The following is a 13,014-nucleotide window of genomic DNA, read 5'->3' as shown; positions in this document are numbered from 1 at the left end:
AAACACAGTATTTACGTCTGTAACATCCTCTGGCACACAGGTGGGGAATTTTTAGGCAAACTCAATTTACGTATTAATGAATAACACCTGACCTGCAAAAAAACCCCCCGGAGTTTCATGATCCTAAGTAGGTCTGCCAGGAGTCACTGACAGCAGTCCTGGCATTAGATTTCCATCTCCCATCACATCAGAGCTATCTTAATTTACTTAATTTACAGAGCTGTCTGTATCTTACTTTTTGACTTAAGACTTCAAATGTCAAGGAAAAACAAATTTTCTTTTTCTTCTTTTGGAGACAAACACTAGGAAAATACTGCTAGTGCTGTAATGTCATCCACAGAAGCCAAGTCACACCTTTCCACAAGACTGAGCACAAGTGATGCTCATGTTTCTTCAGGCACTATTTCTCAAAAGGTTATTTATTTCCTCTTGGGCTCATTTTCATGCAAACACCTCCCGTAAGCAGTGTGTTGGTTTCTACACCTCACCATTCTAAACAGACTAGAATCCCTCCCTTGGGTTATAGTCAAGCTCTGAAACTTGAGCCTCAGAATCTAGACCAAAAGGTTCTTTTGCCTGAGTTTTCTAACAAGCACGAATGTCAGAATGTTAGGACAGCTCCCTGTACATTTCAGATTTTGAGCACAGTGCTGTTTTTGGCTACAGTAAAGGAAGAAATTAAGGGTATCAAATTGCTTAAAAAGATAAAACTCTGTGAACAGGCTACTTAAACTGACATGATCCAAAGATTTTTTCCTTCTAAGAACTACAGATGTCCCTCCAGCTGTAATAGTGCCAGGAACTAAATTGTGCCTTATAATCTTTGGGCACAAAGGAGCTGCAACAAGGTTCTTCACAATCCATGCTTTCTTCCCTCTGTTTGAAGAGTCAAAAAATACTACAGTGTGTGACAAACATAAAAGTAGCACTGGCTGCAGTAAGTGGCCAACAGGTGACACCAACAGAACTTCTTCAAGTGTAGCCAGTATCCTCCAACTGGGAAACACCCCCAAAAAGGTGCTAGCCAGTGAAAATTGAGAAGCATCTTTGCAGATTTTTTTACAGAGGAATATGTACTCTCTTAAAAAGGAAATTGTAACTGTAACAAAAAAATATTTATAGTACTCTTCACCAAGCTGTTAGTGCAGAGGTACTAAAATATTTCTATTAACATGGGGAAAAGTGAGAGTAGTCAACTTGTGAGGCTAGAATTTTATTGTTCATAGGTCAATACATAAACATAACATATTTGCCAGAAACTGAAAATAAGACCTGTTGACATTAGGTCAAAATTTTCATGGCCCAAGAACTCCCCTTTTATTCCAACATACAGAAAAAGAGTATGGAAAGTATAAATTTCTTACTGTTAAATTAATTTTAGTGTTAGGGAACATTTCTTTTAGACCACATTTAACAGATCAATTTGGAAAAGAGGTAAACAGACTAATAATGCACACAACAGTAGGACCAATTTATGATGCTGGGGTTTACAGCATGCCATTCTGAATTCCCAGTTTCTGTGCCAATTGTACAAACTTCCAAGAGATGACCACTAGGAGCTCTTCTGAAGGACAGACCTTCATCTGCAGTACAGGAATTCAGCCACCAGAAGAAAGACACAGCTATATTGCCATTCAACAGTTTTATAAATCTAGTATCAAAATAAGGTAGCTATTATAGCCAGTCAACATTAAAGCAAGGAATTCTCATGTGTACTCCAGAAGGAGACTGAAGTTCATATGGGACAAATGCTGCATAGTTCCCATATCCTGTCTCCTTTACACTTTTTGGTCATCTAACCTGTGAAATCCTGCTTAATCTTTTCTGATATTTCTGCCCAGATCAAAGTCATGATTGCATTTAGGGCCATACACAATTTATTCACTTCTTCTGAAGATGCCACTAAAATAGAATTTATGAACCTTAACAGAAAATTGATGCATCTAAGCAGCACTTCATGAAGTAGCTTGTACGCCTATCTGCCTATGGGATACCAGTTCAAAAATTACTTTCTTTACTATGCAACAACAGTTTAAAAAAAAAAAATAAGTGAAAGTAAGAGTTGAACTGCCATCAAACCCCTCAAAAAGCAGGTAGGACTATTTTATTCATATATTAAAAATAATTTACTTTCCCAAAATAATGTACAATTAGAAGAAGCAGTTCAGACTATTTTAAACAGAGCTGCAAAGTGTTTGAAGAAAAACTAAGACTGAATCACATTGCACTGAACCAATATGCTGAAATGCTTTAAAATTCTCACTTGGAGCATTACTGCTTTAATCATGAATGTTTATTTAATATGTGCACTGGGTAGTCTGTCCGACAGTTGCAAAGTTGAGTCTCTGTTTACTTTTTCCTGCCACCTCCACCACCTGCAAGCATGGTGGCCACCCGAATGAAGATGTTCAGTGTATCAGTGTAGATACCCAGGCATCTAGGGAACAAGAAATTACAGTTACTGCTGTTGAACAGACACAGAATTATTTGCTGTTTCCCACCATTATACTTAATTTTAGGAGCCTGCATGAACTATCTTTACAAAACCCAGCTATGACTGCCCTCAGTGCTTTGTATGTCAAAGAACACCTGTGTTTTGTTCTACCATCTCTGCCAGCAAGAACTATTTACAGAAATCCTAACAGACAGTATCCTGCACTCATACAGGAGCCTCTGCTTTTATATTGAACTTTAATCTGCTTATGTCCAAAAATTTTCAAGAAGATCAGTATTACTCTGCTTTAATTAGAATAAAACAGAACCAAAGGAAGTAAGAATTCACCTAGGATCAGACAGACATTTACAAGAAAGTTACTTGTTAGTCAGACTTGGTCTTTACTGAAGAGTCAATCCTTCCTTCCCTATGACACCACTGCAGCTTTTCTATTTAATGACAAAGACTAATAAATATTAAATGACTACGGGAAGATTAACTTTTTTTCCTCTCAACTGATAGTGACAGTTATTTTCAGCAAGCAGGTATAAATTCTGCCAGCAATGCTTTAGAAAACCAAAACACATTTTAGAATGCATTGCTGGAGGCATGTGACATCACACGCTCAATTCTGTCTCTCACAATGATTTCAGTTTTAACTTCAGCAGCTATTTTGTCGCCGTTGTTTTCAAACCCTGTGATTCTTCACATTGAACAGCAATACACTTTTAAAAGGCTATTTTCAAAGCATGCTTCAATGTAACTTGAGGCAAACTCTTACCCAGCCCGCAGAGCAGCTGCGGTAGCAGAGAACACTTACGCATTGATGGGGTCGTATTTGACCACACCATAGAGGGGCAGCGTCTCGGCCCGCCTGATCACCAGCTGTGTGTCATAGAGCAGGAACATGCCGAACAGCACCAGCCCGCCATAGACCGCCACTGAATACAGCCCGGCGCCGAAGGCAGAGGTGGGAGGCAGGAACATGGATCCTGGAGAGCCAGGGACAGAGGTGGTAAACATCACTGCCTGCTACTCTGGCTTAGCTCAAACTCCACTCACTGGAGCACACACTGTCCAGTAAGCATTCAATTCAATTCTCAGTTTGTGGTGTGTGTTTGATACCAAGAGCTTTAGCATGCACAACCCGACCTGTTCATTTTGAACACCCTAGGGAACTGTGTGCATTTTTCTTCAGGTGAAAGTACCTATGACTACAACAATGACTAAAACACATGAAGGAAAACAAGTGGCTCGAGAACTAAGATCACATTTACTGCCTTCCCTACTCACTGGCAGTATCTAAAACATAAGGCACCCCTATCAGTTGTTTGCCAGATTAACATCTGCCAGAACCACAACTTCATGTTCCTTTTCAAGAACAAATATGACAGAACATTTTCTGCTGTACTGGAGTTGCAAGGACTATATTTAAGGCAAATCTTCACTGAGAAGACCAGCCTGCAACTGTGAGCTGCACCACAGTAGCTTAAGTTCACAAACCACTTTATATGAAAGAATTGAAACAGTATCTTACCGATTGAAGAAGCAATAACAAAACCTAAACCTATGCCAAGGGGTGCTCCCATGTTCAGGAATTTTTCACTTGGAGCACACACGGCCACAGTTGAGAGCCCCCCAACAATTCCAGCAGTGTACCAGGCAGCTCTGATGAGCAGAGGACCACCAAGGAAGGCCAGAGGAGCCACCACTGCACCCATGACACCTAGGCAAAGCAAAACAGAACACATGTAACACTTGGAACACCACACGCCAAACCCACTTGATTTTCATCTCCAGCCAGATGGCATGGCTCCAAGTAATCCACACACTACAAAACACCAATGCACTTCATTGTGCTCTTATCTAGAAGGAAGCACAAATTAGCAACCTTAAACTCCATTATGCACTTTTATTTAGCATTAGAACACTTCAGGAACCTCCTACTGGGGAAGAAAGACTAACAAAAGTCAACATACTGATTGGTTCACAGCAGCTGGTAAGAAGAGATATTTAGCAGGGACTTCTCAACTACATAATAACAGGAGCATGCAACACTTAAAAGCAGGACAGATTTCTGATACAACAATTAGGCAAGTAAGTCAGATTTTTTTTGCTAGAGGCTTGTAGGAAATGTGTATCTAGTATCTAGCCCATTAATATCTCATTAGGTTTTTTCACTTGAAAACAATCACTACAATAAACATAATTTCTTCTTGGCAGATATGTTAGCTCTGGAGAGGCAAATATAATTCCAGTGCCCAACCTCCACATGTCTTTTCTGAATTTCAAAATATTTCTATCAAAACAGTTTTGAAAAATGAGAGCCATTATTATTTGAAGTTGGTATCATTAGTGAGAAATTGAGATGTGTGTCTATCAGGTACTTTAGCTGTGAGTACAGATCAAAAGTAAACTAATACCAAAATCTTTTTTTTTTAAAGTCAGGTTTCAAATGCCTCCAAGAATGGTTACTGTAGGCAAGAGCACTCAGAGAAGTGGTAGTGTTAGAAAGCAGTGACAAAACCAAAGCAGCCATGAAACCATCTAGTTCCATTTTCAGCGTGGACTGTTTGTACTTAAAGTTTAACCTAGTTTAACTTGAGCATGACTTTTAGAAGACTATGAAAAAACTAGACTTCGGTTAAGGACACTTCAGACATCTTTCCCTGACATCCAGGAATTGTCTCTGATCTCTGAAAAACCTTGACTCCCCTACAGCAGTATATAAAAATTTACTTTAAAGCCAGAATTTTATTAAAGTAAGCATTTGGTCACGCTGAAGCACAGACATCTCTACAACAAACACTGAAACCACATACCTGAATGCAGCATCCACGCTGCATGTTTAGCTACGAGATTATGTTCATAGGATATGGACCTGACCAACATTCCAGCACCAATCATGGCTGCAAAAGTTGCACCAATTGCCTGAAGAAACAGCATTACAGAGCTCAAGTTAGCATATGGACATATGGTCTCTGTTCTAATCTCCTAGTCTAAAAGGCAACACAGATTCTGAAAACAGCAACCTAATTCACAACTGGAGGGAACATTCATCGATTCTACTCCTGAAACGTTACAGTCAAATCTTTGCAGATCTTAGCTTGCAGTAATTTTCATTTATTTTACTCAGTTTTCCAGAAACCCAAATTTAACAATGAAGTTGGCAACTCTCTTGCCTGTGTAAAGTAAGAAAGGGAAAATCCATGGTTCTGCCCCTCACTCTCATGAAGGTACCTGAAATGTGTTAGCCTTCCTTCTTTTCTTGTACATTTCTCTATCTAAAACCAACACCTAATTTACTGGCTTTTACTACCAACCATTTTTTAACCTTGGTGCCTCTTCTTACTCATGATTCCAACCAGAATCATTCAACATCTACCAAACTGGTCAGAAGTATACAAGTTTTATCACCAATGATGCTTTACCAAATTCACCTCCCTAACTTATGCAGGTGTTGGCATTTAACTGTTGCTGTTTCACTCCACGTAACACACTGAATACATACTAAGCCTACCAGTATTGTTTCAGCCTTGGCAAACAGGGACAGCTTTAAAAGTGCCACAGGGCAGAGTAAGCATGCACAGGGACCTCAGTCTCTATTTACAGACAGCAATAGTGTGCCATTACCTTTAGGTAGCTATTTCTAAGAGGTTCTTACTTGCACATATACAGCTGGTAAGGGCAGTATAGTGGGTTTTGCTCATGTAATTTATCTTTGGCAAACTATCAGTATACAAAACACATGTCAGAATGTGACTACAATCACCAAATCTTACATCATAAAGTATCATCAGGATACCTGAATAGTCTTTCTGGATAAGGACACTAATGTAGGTTAAGTTTTCCCTTACTTTCCACCAAGCAGTTATATTTCTTGGATTTTTTAATATCAACCATCAGTTGGTGGCATTCTTCAGCAAATACTTTTATTTTTATAACAAAGCTTACCAGCCAGGAGCCCTTTGTCATGAGGTTCATGATTGCAGGAGTTCTGCTCACTGCTACAGCAGACAGAGCTGTCATGCCAATGCTGCCCGCAAAGTACATGTACGTAGAGTGAATCCTGTCCTTCACATACTGTGGCCAAATACTGCAAAAGAAGCAGTCACACAGAGCTGTGCAGTTAGCAGGTTCACAGCAGAGAGCAGCTAAAAACACAATCAAGCTGTTAAGTGCATTCATAGCCATGGATATAAGGGAGGTTTCATTATAATGATGAGGTCTAGCAACTTCTGCCATGAGTTTACTTTACAGTGGGGACTGAACTTGTCAGTCCCTAGTATTAACTCAGTAGAAACATTGAAAATTACAAATAATGCTGACTATAATTCAATTCTAAGCAGGAAGCATGCACAGAAAACAGAGTAATGAATGATTTACACACAAAAAAAGAAAAAGAATGATGTGGGTATATAACAAACTGGTTTCAGGTAAAAGGTCTACAGAATGTGTACTGGCACTGCTCAGCCTGCTGAGCAGCTCCCAAATTGCTGAGTCATAGTGCACACGGTTATCTGACACCACAGGACACAAACGTCATTCTGAGAGCTCTAACAATAGCAACAGACCTGGACACGAGTGAGTTTCTGCAGTATCATTTGCTCACACTACAGAAAGAAAACTTTCCCTGCTAACACTAAATTTGAACGCAGTGCATATATTTTTTCCCATTTCACTCTTTTGACCTGTTAATCAAGACTTGTGCAGAAAAAAACTAGACATAGATCTATAACAAGCTTCTCACAGACACAAATGACACACGTTCATTATAAACGCTGACTGCCATTTCCACCTGCAAAATAAAGAAAAATATCCCCAACACACCTCTCCCAAGCCCATGCTTATTACTACCCATCTTTCAAGTCTAACTATACAGTTTTGCCATTAGCCAGGGGTTTTTTTGACCAAGAAGCAATTCACTTAAGTTTTAAGAATATGCTTATTATATAAAAGCTTATGGCAAGATACTGTGTTTAATGGAGACTTTTTTAACAACTCTATTAAAGTTGAATGTACAGTCTCATAAGAACACCAGGGAAACTGTCTTAGCAATGCTTTTCAGAAGACCACACTCCCTAAGTTATCTGGAGCACACCTCATGAGACAAGTTTATACACTCTTCACATTAGATTTAGCAAAACAAACTCACTCAGGTAACTACTATCTGTTTAAGGCTAAAAAATTCTAATTTTGCTTTAAAAGCCTGCAGAGACACAGGTGGGGGTTTACTCTTCAGAGCATAGAAAAATCTAAGCTGAGAGTACACTGGGTGACAGCAGCCACAGAGGAGGTTTGCTGCACTGGAGAGGGAAATACACCACGTTACTTACGCAGCCCTTTCGATAGCCCCAGTCTCACTGGACAAGCCCATTCCATAGTAGCACAGGGCTCCCAGGCCAACAGCAGCCCCTCCAGCAACAATGAACCTCCCCAGGCGATCAGCTGGGGAAAGAAATACAAACACACATCCTCATTAATGCTTTTCTTGGACAGTTAACAACATCCTCATGTGAATCTTGATCTATCTGCAATAGCTGCTCCACTTTACCCCTTCTTCTAAAAGCTTCACTTCACTTCAAGTTCACTACCTGTTTCAGTAGTGAAAAACACATTCCTCTGAGGAAGTTTTAAGTTCATGTTGAAAGATTCTCAGTATTTAAGGCAGAGCTCCACTACCTTTAAGTGCAGCTTCTGCAGATGGCTCAAATGCTGCATCTTTCACATCCTGGCCAAGTTTTCCACGCCTTGAACCCATTCTTGCTCTGGTGGCATAACTCTGTTAAATTCAGAAATAACATAAGAAATATTTAATGAAACAAAATAGAAGATAATCTTACCAACTTACTTGCTACACTTAAAATTGTTAATTAATCTCTTATTAATCTGTGTTTACCTTCATACATACAAAGCAACTGTGCCCAAGGTAAACAAGTGAACATTAAAGTTTAGGAAACTTTGTGAAAAACATTAACATATTTTAGAAACACAGAACCAATGCAGTGATGCTGGAATATTCAGACTGCATTTCTTCTACTTCAGTCCCACTGTACTACACACTGCCACAAGCCTCTCTGTTAAATATAAAAACATAATCATTGCTTTTTTGTTTTGTAAAAAAGCCTTTTGCTTTCTATGCTAAAACACTCTTCATGCAAACACTTCAATGTAAAAAAAAATTCTGCACAATACTTTCCTGCTATTTTAGAGACACTAAAGCTGGAAAAGCAGCACAGATTTCTTGCTTTCAAGTCTAACCTTGATTTATAGAACAAACCTTGAATGAAGGCCTAGAAACTCAAGATTTTTAAGGTCAACAAGCTCCAAGTAATTATGCTGCTCCAAGTGTTAGTGAGCTGCAGGAGCAACAGAGAATACACTCATAATAAATTCAAAAACAACTTTATGTTTTCTTACCATTTTTACAGGACTTTTTAAATTAAAATTGCATCTGAGCAGTCAAGGACTCACATCAAGCTGTGAGTTTGTTTCAGCACTAAAAGAGAAAACCTACAAGCATTACTCTCATCAGGCATTAGAGCACTGCAACTCAAGGGATTTACCAGAGCCCTTCAGTTTGGTTGTGCTTGGCAGCTAATGAAATCCAGCCCAATGCTAGAAAACTCACAAACAAAAAAGCCCACCATGTCCCTACAAACTTAGAATGCTTAAGAGAAAAGTACAAAAGAGGTGAAGAATTTTCCCCTAGCACTTTCATCAAGATGGCAGAAGAGCAACAGCAGCCCCTAAGAGTTGTGAGCTGCAGGTCTGAGACACCCTCTCTCAGAGAAGGACAAACAGTGTCTCAGGATAATGACAGTGTGGTTTCTAAAAATGCTGCTCAGATCTGTGACTGTCCTGCCATAGCTCAGAAACTGCTCTAACCTGCACCACAGCTCTGAACACATATTGGGACTAAAATAACTGAAAACAAAGTGTTTAATTTAATGTTACATTTAAGACTCTAACTTGGGAACAGGCAGGACAAGAATTTCTGTTCTTCCCACCTTACCTAGTAAGGCCTGTCCATCCCTAAGTATCTATTTTGCCCATTAATTTCAAGACACAAGTCAGTCACTGAAAGAGAAGATTTCACTTATTCTGCTCCAAAACCCCTGTGTTTAGACTGAAGAACATTTTTCCTTCAGTAAATTAGAGCAGGTGCCTCAAACAAGCAGAAGGCTCATGCTCATTCACATCAGGTACTCCATGCAAAGTGCTTCTTTTAGCAATCAATACACTGAACCCTTTAAAACATGTGCAGTCAGGGCCATGAGAAGGAGAGTTACCTTACCTGGCTAGGCTGCCACAGCCTGTATGCCTTGATGCTGGAGCTCCTCAAGGCTGGGGAAGCCTGAGTGATGGTGGGGCGGATGGTCTGGCACGGCAGTGCCCTCAGGCACACCAGCCTGGCAGCCAGCATGGTTGCTGAGATAACCTAACACACTGTGCTCCTGCAAATGCACAAGAAAAAGTGTTTTGCTATTTTGTTACATGGTTTTCAGACAGGATACACAAACTACTTACTCTCAACTACAACAGAAATAATAAAAAAACCCAACCAACCATAGATTATCTATAGTAAAAGCAGCACTATCACTGAAGTACTGTAATAGGGGGCAAAATCTTCTCAAATACAGAGTTTAACCTTGTTTTACCTGTATTTATACCTGTATAAGTTTAATCAGAGACTTCTCTCTCACAATTAACTCAAAAACAGGATCACATTCCACTTTTCATATGCACAAATTAAACTAAGACCCTTTATGTACTTACGTTTGAGTTACTTTGGCAACTAACCTTCATTTTGAGACACAACACTGCTTGACTGCTCTGCCCTCCAAATTTACTTAAAACTCCACAGAAGTATAAACCCAAATGAGCAAACAGCACAAGATGTATGGTGGAATACAGTCAGAGAGAGATTTTAAGCTGTCCTTTAAAGTTAGCTTTCTGGGCACAGCACTCCATCAAGGTCACAGCCCAGAACACAGCTTCAGATCATCCTAAGCAATTCTGACCAGAACACAGTGACACCACTCACGGGGAACTCACAGCACCAGCAGAACCAGCCTGTGTGTGTCCCACAGGGAGCATGAAAACTGCCAACTCACTGCCACAGATAGTGCACATCATACAAAAAATCCCAAGGCCTTGGAGTCACTTTAATGTCCCTAAATTACAACTACACACAACCCCTGACATCACGGAACTACCAAGGCCTTTTTTCAAATGAGCGGTCATACCTTACGGGTGCAGTGCTCAGCATGAGCTAAGAGTATTCTAAAGAAAGGCAGGTTTAACCACGGGTGAGAAGCAAGCATGCAGAGCACTGGGCAGCCCGCACGAATCACAGAGCAGTGACTGAGCACAGAACAATGCTGCTGCTGGAAGGTCCCTTGGCTCTGCAGCAGTTATGAAATGCCGCGTTTGTAACGGGAAGTTACACCAGGTTCGTCCCGACCGTGCCACCAAACGCAGGGATGGCACGGCCTGCGGGAACTGACAGGGCCAACACGGCGATTTTACCTTTAGTTTTTGGGAATGAGCATTTAGAGCAAGGTAACTTCAAGTGTTTTACCAAGAGCAAGGAGGGCGGAGAGCCGAGAATTAAGACCAGAACACTCCCACACATTAACTGGCAGTAGCGTAACGTAGCGCCGGGGAGTCACTGCCGCACCACAGCGCGCACAAACCCCTCCCAGCCCCGACAGGGCGGCACCCGACTCAGTCCGGGCCCTCTCCGGCTTTGCGCTGCCCCCGCCCGGTCCCGCCCCGGCCCCAGGGGCCCCGCACCTGCCCCGGCCCGGCGCGGTCCCGCCGCCTCCTGCGCGATCGGCCCCGCTCCGCCGCCACACCAGGCCCGGCCCCCCGGCAGCGGAAGTGACGCCAAACCGCCCCGCCGGCGACTGGCTCGCTCCCGCCACGTGACCCCGACGCGCGGCCACCATTGGCCGGCGGGGCGGTGACGCGCGCGCGACCGCCATCTTTGGCCGGGGCAGCGATGGTTCTGGAAGCGCGCGGGCGGCGCGCCGGCAGGGGGCGCGCGCGGGGCGGGGCGGGGCGGGGCGGGGCGGGGCGGGGCCGGGCCGGGGTGTGCCCGGGCAGGGGGTGCGTGAGGGGGCAGTGCCGCCATGGAGCGGTGCCGCCATGGAGGGGTGCCGGGACTGCCGTGAATGCTCAGGGAGTGCCGCGTTACACTGCCGGCCCCCTGACCGTGCCTGCAGCCCGCTCACGGCATGTGCCGCCTGTGCGGTTCAGGCTCGTCCTTCCCAGCGTGTCAGAGCTCAGGAGCTCTGCGGTTCCTGCCCTTACAGCATAGCACTCCCCTCTGTAACCCCTTTGCAGTTACATCTCTCTTCCTTGTGGGTACAGTGCATGCTCTAAGGCTGGTGCTCGCTTACTGGATGAGCACACAAAGCAGCGTTGTGTATGTAAATTACAAAAATGGGCGCTGCCCGCTCTAATCCTGGCCCTGCAGGGGTGCTCCATAGTCCTTCCCAGGCTAAACGTTCCGTTCTGGGCTGAGCCATCTCTCTGTACTGGGACCTTCCTTCCAGCCTCACTCCAAATGGAGCTCTGAGGTTTTTTCCAAGTTGAATCCTGTACTGAGCCTTAGGAAGGACAGAGCAGCACTTCCCTGGACTAGCAAATCCTCAAATTGATATCAGATTTTGCTTAGGAAGCCCCTTTCCAGCTCCACTCTCCAACCACAGCTGTGTAGTTTCAACCTTAACACTACATATGGCCATGGTTCTTCACTGCCAAGTAAAACAGACTGTGAAGGGTCTTGAGCAGGATCAAAGACAAATATAATAAAAAAAGATGTGTTGAATATAGGATTAAGTCTAGAAACATAATGAGAGTTACAGATACGCTTTTGAGAATTGTGAGGTTATCCTTTCTGTATCTCAGAGTCTCCTTGTTTAAACTGTAAGAAAGGAAATACAGTTACCTGCTAGTTCATAAAATGAAAGTCAGGATAAGAGAGATTAGATATGGAAGAGATCTCAAAGTGTACCAGCATGTAAGATCATGAGGAAGAATTTGAATTTAGAAGAATGAAGCAGAAGAATACATAACAGAAAGGTGGAAATTCCATCAGAGGAGGCCATAGCTACTGGGGTTTGAGGTCTGATTCTTACCTACTCTGACACTTGTTTGCTTTCTGTTGGAGTAAGTGACAATCCAGAGCTTTGGTCTCTATGGTATTGAGGTCTCCTACAACACAAGAAAAAAAAAGTCAGTTTCAGGCCATGAATGTGTTGTTTATTTAGAGACTTGGAGTGCTTATTTCAGAGTTTGTAACACTCTATAATTGTTAGGTACTAAAGGATTCATTATAATAATTAATATTTAAATTTATAATTAAGTTATTAATAGTAATAATTTATGCAAGGAATCAAAGTTACCTCTTTTACTACAGCATATAATCATGTAAAGAACTCTCCTGAGACTTTCAAATAAGATACTCATCCCAGCTTTTCCCCAAACTGTTTCTTAAATAGATACTTTTGTCAGAAACAACCCAAGTCTACCCATGGCCCACCCTGCAGCTAGCTCAGCTGTAGAAGCCT

The 13,014-nt window shown here is 42.1% G+C and overlaps 1 protein-coding gene across 2 annotated transcripts; it reads right to left on the bottom strand.

The window, feature by feature from the left end:
* Positions 1 to 1,178: 1,178 nt before the first annotated feature.
* On the bottom strand, positions 1,179 to 11,310 carry GHITM (growth hormone inducible transmembrane protein). 2 transcript variants are annotated; one of them, XM_054277034.1, is made up of 9 exons: positions 11,234 to 11,310; positions 9,732 to 9,891; positions 8,117 to 8,216; positions 7,771 to 7,882; positions 6,389 to 6,530; positions 5,257 to 5,365; positions 3,972 to 4,160; positions 3,255 to 3,426; positions 1,179 to 2,437 (listed from the first exon to the last, which is right to left on the bottom strand). In XM_054277034.1, exons 2-9 carry the CDS (start codon positions 9,858 to 9,860, stop codon positions 2,350 to 2,352), a joined length of 1,041 nt encoding a protein of 346 aa, XP_054133009.1. In that variant the 5' UTR covers positions 9,861 to 9,891; positions 11,234 to 11,310; the 3' UTR covers positions 1,179 to 2,349. The 2 variants fall into 2 exon arrangements, with proteins under 2 accessions (XP_054133009.1, XP_054133010.1); XM_054277035.1 differs by having other exon boundaries at positions 11,238 to 11,306.
* Between the last annotated feature and the right edge of the window lie 1,704 nt (positions 11,311 to 13,014).

The sequence above is a fragment of the Melozone crissalis genome, unplaced genomic scaffold (assembly GCF_028551555.1).
Source record: "Melozone crissalis strain CALT ecotype California unplaced genomic scaffold, PUWL_Pcris_2 ptg000019l_1, whole genome shotgun sequence".
Taxonomy (NCBI): domain Eukaryota; kingdom Metazoa; phylum Chordata; class Aves; order Passeriformes; family Passerellidae; genus Melozone; species Melozone crissalis.
This window is presented reverse-complemented; position numbering and strand designations above follow the sequence as displayed.